This window comes from Octopus sinensis, unplaced genomic scaffold (assembly GCF_006345805.1).
Source record: "Octopus sinensis unplaced genomic scaffold, ASM634580v1 Contig07158, whole genome shotgun sequence".
Lineage (NCBI taxonomy): Eukaryota > Metazoa > Mollusca > Cephalopoda > Octopoda > Octopodidae > Octopus > Octopus sinensis.
The window spans coordinates 2,276-12,500 of NW_021829884.1; the positions used below are offsets into that span (position 1 = coordinate 2,276).

Consider the following 10,225-nt stretch of genomic DNA (forward strand, 5'->3'; position numbering starts at 1 on the left):
TATGTGTGCGCATGTTTGCGAGTGCGTGTGCGAGTGCTTGTGTATGTGCTTACGTGCGCATGTGCATGTATGTGCGTGTGTGTTTGTGCCCATGTGAGTATGATATATATATATATAAAGCTGTGTGCAGTATATTGCCACCCTCCCCTTAATTATCCGAATCTGTGGATTTGGATTATAAATCATTGTTATATACATTAACAAACATTAACACACATTTCGGACAGAGACATAATTTTACACACACACTGATTCATTCACCTGCATTCACTCAATGGTTCCTCTGAAATATCATGCATTCATAATCCCAGTCATAGAAATGGGGTTCTACTAGCAATCACAGATTTCCAAACAAAAAGACGCATCCTTAGAAAGACGGGTGAGCGAGCCTAAAATTAAGTATGGAAAGACATTACTTATTGAGAAATATATCGTCAACGAAATACTATAAGAAACAATGATTTAGCTGACAGATATGTGAAACTGGACAGATTTCGGAAGGTGTCTACTTTGATTTCTTTGATGTCATTATAACTCAAATATCTGAAACATAAAAGTGGGTTAAGAAGGAATTGTATAGAACACATCTGCGACAGAATTTTGGCTAAAACATTAGATGGTGGTGGGGTGGATGTAGATCACGATAAAGAGGAAAGAGGCCATGAAGATAATGGTTACGATGAAAAAACGAAAAAGTGAAAAAACGAAACTCGTCAATACAAAATTTTAGCAAAAGATGATGGATTTCTATAGCAATTAACGGAATGCTATTAATATTATTTAACAAAACGTTATATGATATAACGTCAGAAGTAGCTTACAGAAAGAGCAGGGATATTAATAGTGAAGGTTAAATATAAAGGAAATTAAAGTTTAAATTATATATAATGATATAGACTACTTATATGCATTAAAGGTGCCAATGTTTACATATGTATGCTCGCTCTATAACTGTGTTTACTAGGGGACTTTTAGAAAAAATAACGAAAAATAGCTCAGAATTACAGAGAAGACAGAATTCCTTGCCTTTGTCATAAGGTATCGAGATTGAGAGAATCAACCATTCTAAATGAAATTGTTCATTGTGGTCTTTTAGATCTCAAATTAGTTTGCCGAGACTGGTACTATTACGTTTATTTCTCTCTCTAAATGTTGAGTAATAGATAGAAATTCTTTTAGATAACTCTAACGATGTGCTTCCAATGTGTTGGAAAACCGATCCTAACCGTATGTGAATTGATAATAGAGTAATACCTAAAATTTTTTGGAAAATTCCTAACAATAGCTTGACGAAACAGCAGTGGGAGATTAGATTTAATTTGTCTCCCAAACGGAATTCTTAACCAAATATTTTTACTAGTATTTATAGCGTAATTGTTTTTGAAAGTGTTATATTTACTTTTAGAACGATAATAGTGGATTAAATAAGGGTTATCACCCTTCATTCGCTTTGTAGCGGTACATAAGTTATGTTTGTTATCAATAATTCTTTTACAACTAGAAATCTTATCTACATTATTGAATTTACAATTAGACTGAGTAGAATCAATGTAGAAAATTTTCTCTGTATAACCTGCTTTAATTAAGGCAAAGTTATAGAATTCAGCATTATCATTGAAAATATAAACTTTAGCAGATAATTTAGATAATCTAAATGATATATTCTTAACTAAGTTCTTAGTAATTGCTCGAGGATGATTACTAAATTTGTTAATGTACTTAAGATTCGTCAACGGTTTACGATATGGGAAGTAAGAGACACTGTGTAAATTAAGCGTAATATCTAAAAAGTTGGCCTTCATCATATCGTCATCAAAAACAATTTTTAAGCCCATTCTACTGACAAATGTAACTAAACTATTCTTAACTTTTTGTACCTTTTGGTTGGAAACATTTTGGTAAAGCAAAACACACCTTTAGTGCATATAAGTAGTCTTTATCATTATATATAATTTAAACTTTAATTTCCTTTATATTTAACCTTCACTATTAATATCCCTGCTCTTTCTGTAAGCTACTTCTGACGTTATATCATATAACGTTTTTTTAAATACTATTAATAGCGTTCAGTTAATTGCTATACAAATCCATCGTATTGACGAGTTTCGTTTTTTCACTTTCCTGAAGAGAAACTTGTATTGTTTATACCGTTTATCCTTTTGAATGGTATCAGTGGAATTTTCGAAACATGTGTCGAAAGTAAAAATATTTGATTTACACTGTGTTAAACTCCATTTATTTATTCATATATATATATATATATATATATATATATATATACATACATAAACTCATGAACTCATGTATATAGTAAATGTTACCCGTTAATTTCCATACACCCATAAATCCCAATTCTCAGGAATTGGCCCTCATATTCCAAGACCTTCATACAAAAGAGCACACACTTTGGACAGAGGTAGATAGTGAAGGTAAAGACATGTGAAGGAGCATAAAATGAAGTATGGGAAGACTTAAACATTTAGAAATATAACGTCCATGAAATACTATAAACAAGAATGTTTCAACTTACAGTGTACTTAAACTCAAAAGATTTTGGAATGTTTCTGCCTTGACTTCCTTGATGTCATTACCATCCAAATCTCTGTAAAATAAATATTTAGCTCAGAAGAACTTGTGTGGAAGACACATGTGTAACAGAATAGCTAATCAATTATGACTTAACAATTAAAAGAAAACATGGAATATAAATCACGATGATGATAAACTTGATGATGAAGATGATGAGGATGATGATAATGATGATGACGATAATGATGATGAGCATGAGGATGAAGTTGACTATGATGACGAGGGTGATGACGATCGTGATGATGATGACGATGAGGATAATTGTGGTGGTGGTGCTGGTGGTGGTTGTGGTAATGATGAATATGTTGACGAGGCAGAGGAGAAAAAATATGGTGGTGGTGCTGATGACGAAGAAGTTTTTATGCTGATGATTGAGGTGATGTTGTTAATGTCGATTCTTCTGATAATGATGAGGTTAGTATGTCTATGATGGTGCCGAGTATAATATGGATGATGATAATGTTGTTGGTTGGGATGTTACTGATAGCGATGACGATGTTTGTGTTGAAGATTCTGCATCTGATCGCGGTGTTTTACGATAATTAATGATTTTGATGATGAAACGGTCGGTGAGAAAATTGACGATGATAATTAGGAGGAAAAGGACAGAAGAAAAGAAGAAGAAGAAGAAGAAGAGAAGAAGAAGAAGAAGAAGAAGAAGAAGAAGAAGAAGAAGAAGAAGAAGATGAAGAAGAAGAAGAAGAAGAAGAAAAAGAAAAACAACAACAACAACAACCACATGGAAAAATAAGTAGTAAAGATGATGTTTAAAAATGAGCGTATGAATAATCTAGTTCTGAATAAGCAGCTACAACGCTTATACAAGGATGTTATTTAGCGTCCATCTAGAAATAAAGTTCGTACGTGTCAATATTCTCGCATACCAAGAGATATACATATGCATGCAGTCAGTGTTTTCCCTGATGTATCATGCTCTCATATATCCCATATCACAGAAATGGTCCCACAATCACAATCACCGACATTCATAAACAATGAAATACATCTTTGGAAAGACGGAATTGGGAGCTTAAATGGAAGGATGAGAAGATGTTGCATATTTAGGAATATACCGTCAATGAAATACTAGAAAAGAACATTGATTCTACTTACAGATATGATAACCTGGAAAGATTACTGAAGGTTCCTACTTTGATTTCCTGGAGTTTATTATTCCACAAAACCCTGGAACATAAAATTGAGGAAAGAAGAAATTTTATGTAAAAGATTTGACAAAACTTATAATATTATGGCTTATCAATTAGATAAAGGTAGAGAGGGAAAGGAAACTACGATCATGATGAACTTGATAATGATGATGATGATGATGGTGATAATGTTGCGGAGAAGTGATTAATATGATGATTAGGTAGAAGTGAAGAAAATATGGCGTTAGTTTTGATGACGAAGATGTTATGTTGTTGAATGGGGGTGATGTTGTTAATGTTGATTACTCTTTTAATGATGGTGATTAGCATGTTTATAGTGATAAGGAGTATGACATTGATGCTGATGATGTTGGTGGTGATATTTCTCTTGGTGTTGATGACGATGATGTTGAAGATGTTGCATCTGATCGCCATGTTTCATGGTAATGAATGATGTTGATAATGAAGAGAACGATGAAGAACTTGATGATGTTGAAGATTGAGGAAGATAAAAATGAAGACAACAATGATGACAGTGATGACAAGAAGGACGAATACGTCAATAATGAGAGTGGTGGGATTGGGGGTGATGAAAATTTTAGAGATATTAAGTGAATGGGGAAACTTGTAAGTTATGAAGAAAGCATGTAAAACAGAAAGTGAAAACCACAGCAAACGGAAAGAAGGTAACGAGAGAAGAGGAAGGAGAAGAACAAGGGGAAGAAGAGGAAGGAGGAGAAGAAGAAGAGGAAGGAGGAGAAGAAGAAGAGGAAGAAAAAAAAAGAGGGAGAAGAGGAAGAGAAGATAACAAAAGAATGTGTTTAAAAGTTAGAGAATGAATTATGTAGTTCAAAATATACTTGTATTAGAGAAAGTCTGGAATGTCAATCAGTTTTGATCTAGAGCAGTGTCCCTTAACCTTTATACTACCAGGAATTAGTCATTCTTTCCACGAACCCCCTGCATCTATGATTAAAAGTCCCACCCAGATTTTAAATAAAATATAAACTATGTTTTTAGCGATTTTATTTAATACGATTAGTATTAGTATTCTTGAATGCTTGGTTGAATACCAGGGAGTTCACAACGAAACTTTCTTTCGACGTTCAGCCTGTTTCTGTACTTGACCTTGACTGCAACGAGCCTGGAAAATGCAGCCTCACATAGCCTCGTGGATCTACACATAGCTAAAATCCTAAGAATCTGATGTGAGATTAGAGGCTAAGTAAGAAGGTACTTGATCTATAACGTTTTAAGATCCCCCTTAGCTCAGGGTTTGAACTTCAGCTGAAGAAAGTCCTCTTGCACTTCATGCAAATCATCAGTCAATTCACACTGAAATAAGTTCCTGATGAATATCCAAGCTTCACCCTTTTCATCTACATCTGAGAAGCATTTGATGAATTCAATTTTCAAGTTAGATGAGTGATTATTTGTTTCTTTAACTCAGAATCAAAGTTACCCTGGATGAGAGCAAAATCCAAGTAACTAAACTGGCTGTATTTCCTCGCTGAATTCGATATTTTCAGAGATCGAGTTTCATCATGAAGGTTCCAATGATGTCGTGGTGTGTGATAATGTTGAAGTTTTACCGTTGTAGTTTAAAGTCGAGAGCATTCTCTAGCATACCTGTCCGCCAGGTAAGCTAGAGATAGCTGAAAGTCTTCAGACTAGAAATTGTCATGGAGATCTGCCTTCGGTTGCAAATCTAGAAGTATCACTACTTCTCGTCGTTTATTAAGCTGTCCAAGCATGTTCCCTTTTTGATCGCCTTCGCACATGCATGTGAATAATCGATGCTTCCTTTCAAAATCCATATCTTTACACAGCAGTTTAAAAAACGACTGTTTAGGCTCCACCTTTAACAAAGTTGACAAACTTGATAGCCACGTTCGGAGTTTTCTAATTTCAGTAGGGAAGGTTTAGATAGTAAGGCTTCACGATGAGGTATGCGGTGTGTACTACAACAGATGAAGTTTTTTCCTTCACTCTAGCAATGAATCCTGACTGCAGACCAAGCATGGCCGGAAGCGCATCAGTACACGCTTTTACCTGGTCGAGAATTTGATCTTTAATGTTTTCAGACAAGTCATCGATCCTTCACTTGACTGTATCATTTGATAGTGAAATTGGGGAAAGCTTGTATGCATCATCTTTCCCCTGAACGAGTTCTGCTACAGGTAGTAGACTCGGTTTTCGGAGAGACTCTCCGATATTATGGCTCTTCTTGCTCTTTGCAATCAACATGGCGATCTCATAGGAAGTCTCGACAATTATTGAAATTTGTTGCCGAAATGCCCCTCTACTTTCAAACCTAGCTTGCTTCAAGAAAATTCTTTTTGTTTCAGAGAATGTCTTGAGCTTGTCTGCAAGAGCAGGATGTGTTATCCTCAAGTGGCATTCCAAGCGTCAGGGTCGCATTCCATCATTGCTCAAAAATTTTGTAACATACCACACACTGGGGCACTTCTGTGTCACCCGTTTGGAGGGACACGAATCCAAATCGAAATATATTCAAGATACTTCGATTACTCTGCACTCATTGCGAATTATTTCATGTGCAGTGGACAACAGAAATATGTGAACAAAAGGTAAGACACGCGTAAGGTTATCTCAAGGACCAAGATGGAACATTTTGAGTAAAAAGTTCTGAAATTTTATTTTAATGTTTGGAGTAAAAGAACAGTTATACGAAACATTTGTACAATAAAATGTTGTAGTTTTTGTACGAAAATATAAAAAAAATTTTCTTGAGAAAAGAAAACATTTTGCATAGGTTTTAGTTTTACATAGTACTTTCTGTAATATTTAAGTTTGATTTTAGTTTAACATTTGGCTTTATATTATATATTATAATCTTACCAACGTGTTTACTATATCTTTCACATAAGCATAATAATAAAAATTTTGGTTTTATTGCAACATTTTTTCTAATGTGTGTGTTAATTGTTTTGAGACTTTATGAAATAGAAATAGTAGAATCTATTATTTTTGTTTTATTTCCTATTTTCAAATATATAATACTTTTGATCTTCCTAATATTTTAAAATAGTTTTCAATTTTTAAAATTAAGTCAATATTTCTTAGTATGTTACTATAATGATATGATAATGTTTCAGCATGTCTCTTGATTTTTAAGAATCACATTATTTCATATATATGAAAACTGTGGATCAAACTTGTTTATAATCTATTAACTGGAAAAGATGTTAATGGTATCTATGCCTTGTAGCAGGGGTTCTTAACAACACAGAAAATAAAAGGCAAATGGTAAAATGTTAAAATATAGGCAAATGTTAAAGCTACAATTCAGAAATAAGTGAGGGTTTTGAGGGAGATGAAGAGGGGTCACCAATTACAGAAAATGGTGAGTGGCGCTAAGATAGTAGAATAAGTGAACTAAGGGTATTAGGCGATAATTTTGCATTTATTCCATAAACTTGTCATTTTTTGACCATGTTCTCGGTATGTCTGACAGGTATCGCGCTCCCTTCAGAGTTACTGACGCACCCCCTGCCCCAGGGGGCGCGCTCCAAGTTAAGAACCACTGATCTCGAGGTAAACAACGTACATGATATAGACACTGAATTACACACTAAATTTTATACACTCCCATTCACTCATCCATACACCGAGACAGGTATTTATATATAAACACAGGTATGCATTAAATATGCCTCCTCAAGTGTCACACTGATATATATATATACCAACTGTCAGAAATGCTACCACACTCACAGTCACAATCATTCGCAAACATCCCTTTAGAGAGAGAGAGAGAGAGAGAGAGGGGGATACTTTAGATATAGAGGGCTGAGGAGGCTTAAGAGAATGGATTAGAATATATTAAATATTTAGAAACCTATCGGCAATGAAATCCTGTGAACAAGACTTATAGATTTGCTTACACTGTTAATGAATGATGTTGATGATGATGAGGACGATGTCGAAATTGATGTTGTTGATGATCGATACAGATAACAATGACGACACGAAAGTGATCAGGACGATAACAAAAAAATCGCTAATAATAATGGGGGCGAGGAGGAAGAGAAGTAATAGAAGAAGAAGAAGATGGAGCAGAGGAAGAAGAGGAAAAAGAAGGAGGAGGATGAGAACGATGACAACAACAACAACAAGTAAAGACTATGATGAAGCATTAGTGTATGAATAAAATAGTCTAAATATACAAGCACAAAGAATATTCAAACGATGTTATTTAACGTCGACCTAGATGTATTCATCGTACATAATATACACACCGTATTACAAACACACGTGTTAATACGCTGCCATACACTTATTCATACACAGACATTACATATGCATGCACTAAATATTTCTCCTCAAGTATCACACTCGCATATATCCCAAATCTCAGAAATGGGCCCACACTCACATACACACAGATTGAGAAGCAATAAAATACATCTTTAGAAAGACGGATGTCGGAGCTTAAATGGAAGGATGGGAAAATATTACAGATTTACAAGTATATCATCAAGGAAATACTATAAAAGGAAACAGATTCAACTTACAGTTCTGTTAAATTGGACAGATTTTGGAATGTTCCTACTTTTATTTCTTGGATATTATTATCCTTCAAATTCCTGGAACATAAAATTGAGAAGAAAAGAAATTTAAGTAACCGATTTGACAGAATTTTAAAGAGAATGGCAAATCAATTCGATGATAGAAGAGATGGAAATCAGATTACGAACGTGAGGAGCTGGTAATGTTTGTGATGATAATGTTAGTGAGGTGGTATTGATAATATGAGTCAGGGAAGAAAATTTGGTGGTAGTGATGATGAGGAAATTATGATGTTGATGATGGGGGAAACGGTGATGATGTTAATTATTCTAATATTCATGGTGATTGGTATGTTTCTTCTTCTGATAAGGATGATGTCTGCGGTGGAGTTTCTCTTGGCGATGATGATGAGGATGTTGAAATTTGTTAATAGTGGTGGCGATGAAGATGGTAGTGTTGGAGACCCTGGATCTGATAGGAGTAATTTGCGAAAATAAATGATATTGATGATGATAAGGGCAATGATGAATTCGGCGATGGTTATTACTGAGGAGGAAGTGGAAGAGGAAGAAAAGAAGAAGATGGTGGGCGGGGAAGTCAGAGATGAATATAAAGATGAAACAAAGGAGATGAAAATATTATGAGACTTCATAACAAGGATCTTATGATGCAGATGATGGGGAGATGATGTTCATTTTCATTCTTATGATAACGATGCGGATTCGCAGATTTTGTTGTGATGGTGGATATGTCTAGAAGAAGAAGAAGAAGAAGAGAAGAAGAAGAATACAAAGGAGAAGAAGAAGAAGAAGAAGAAGAAAGAAGAAGGAGAAGAAGAAGAAGAAAAAGAAAAAGAAGGAGAGGTAGAAGAAGAAGAAGAAAGAAGAAGAAGAAGTAGCAGAAGAAAAAGAAGGAGGAGAAGAAGAAGAAGAAAGAAGAAGAGGAAGAAGCAGAAGAAAAGAAGGAGGAGAAGAAGAAGAAAGAAGAAGAGGAAGAAGGAGGAGATGTAGAAATAGAAGAAGAAGGAGAAGAAGTAGAAGAAGAAGAATAGAAGAAGAAGAAGAAAGAAGATGATGAAGAAGATGAAGACAAAAGAAAGGAGAAGAAGAAGAAGAGAAAGAAAAAAGAGAAGAAGAAGAAGAAGGAGAAGAAGAAAGAACATGGAAAAAGAAGAAAGAAGAAGAAGAAGCAGAAGAAAAATAAGGAGGAGAAGAAGAACAAAGAAGAAGAGGAAGAAGGAGGAGGACGAGGAGAAGAAGAAAGAAGAAGAGGAAGAAGGAGGAGGAGAAGAAAAAGAAGAAGAAGGAGAAGAAGAAAGGAGAAGAAGTAGAAGAAGAAGAAGTAGAAGAAGAAGAAGAAAGATGATGAAGAAGAAGAAGACAAAAGAAGAAGAAGAAGAAGAAGAAGAAGAAAAGGAAGAAGGAGGAGAAGAAGAAGAAGAAGAAGAAGAAGAAGCAGAAGAAAAAGAAGGAGGAGAAGAAGAAGAAAGAAGAAGAGGAAGAAGGAGGAGGAGGAGGAGAAGAAGAAAGAACAAGAGGAAGAAGGAGGAGGAGAAGAAGGAGAAGAAGAAGAAAGAAGAAGAAGAAGAAGGAGGAGAAGAAGAAGAAGGAGGACAGGAAGAAGGAGGAGAGGAAGAAGGATGAGGAGAGAAGAGAGAAGAGGAAGAAAGAATATGGAGTAGATGAAGAAGGAGAAGAAGAAGAAGAAAAAAAGAAGATAAAAAAAAGGAAGAGAAATAAGAAGAACAACAACATCAAACGCAATAAGTAGGAGATAAGTTCAGAAAAGTGCGTTTGAAACCTCTGGTGCTAAATACACACACGGAAGTGTTATTCAAGGCAGTTACTCAGCATCGATCTAAAGGTAAACGCCGTACATATTATACACACATGTTAATATAAATATTATACACACATGATAACAAATTCGTCCTTAGACAGAGACACGTACATGCA

At 34.9% G+C, this 10,225-nt stretch overlaps 1 protein-coding gene across 1 annotated transcript in view; it reads right to left on the bottom strand.

Moving 5' to 3' along the window:
* Positions 1-434: 434 nt before the first annotated feature.
* The window catches only part of LOC115227794 (leucine-rich repeat-containing protein 70-like), a gene marked incomplete at its 5' end in the record, with an annotated part of 29,395 nt that continues 19,604 nt past the window's right edge, over positions 435-10,225 (bottom strand). Inside the window, 4 exons of the mRNA XM_029798526.1 lie at positions 435-543; positions 2,531-2,602; positions 3,703-3,774; positions 8,276-8,347. Of these exons, the coding sequence (XP_029654386.1) occupies positions 435-543; positions 2,531-2,602; positions 3,703-3,774; positions 8,276-8,347 (325 nt within the window). The remainder of the gene's footprint in view (positions 544-2,530; positions 2,603-3,702; positions 3,775-8,275; positions 8,348-10,225) is intronic.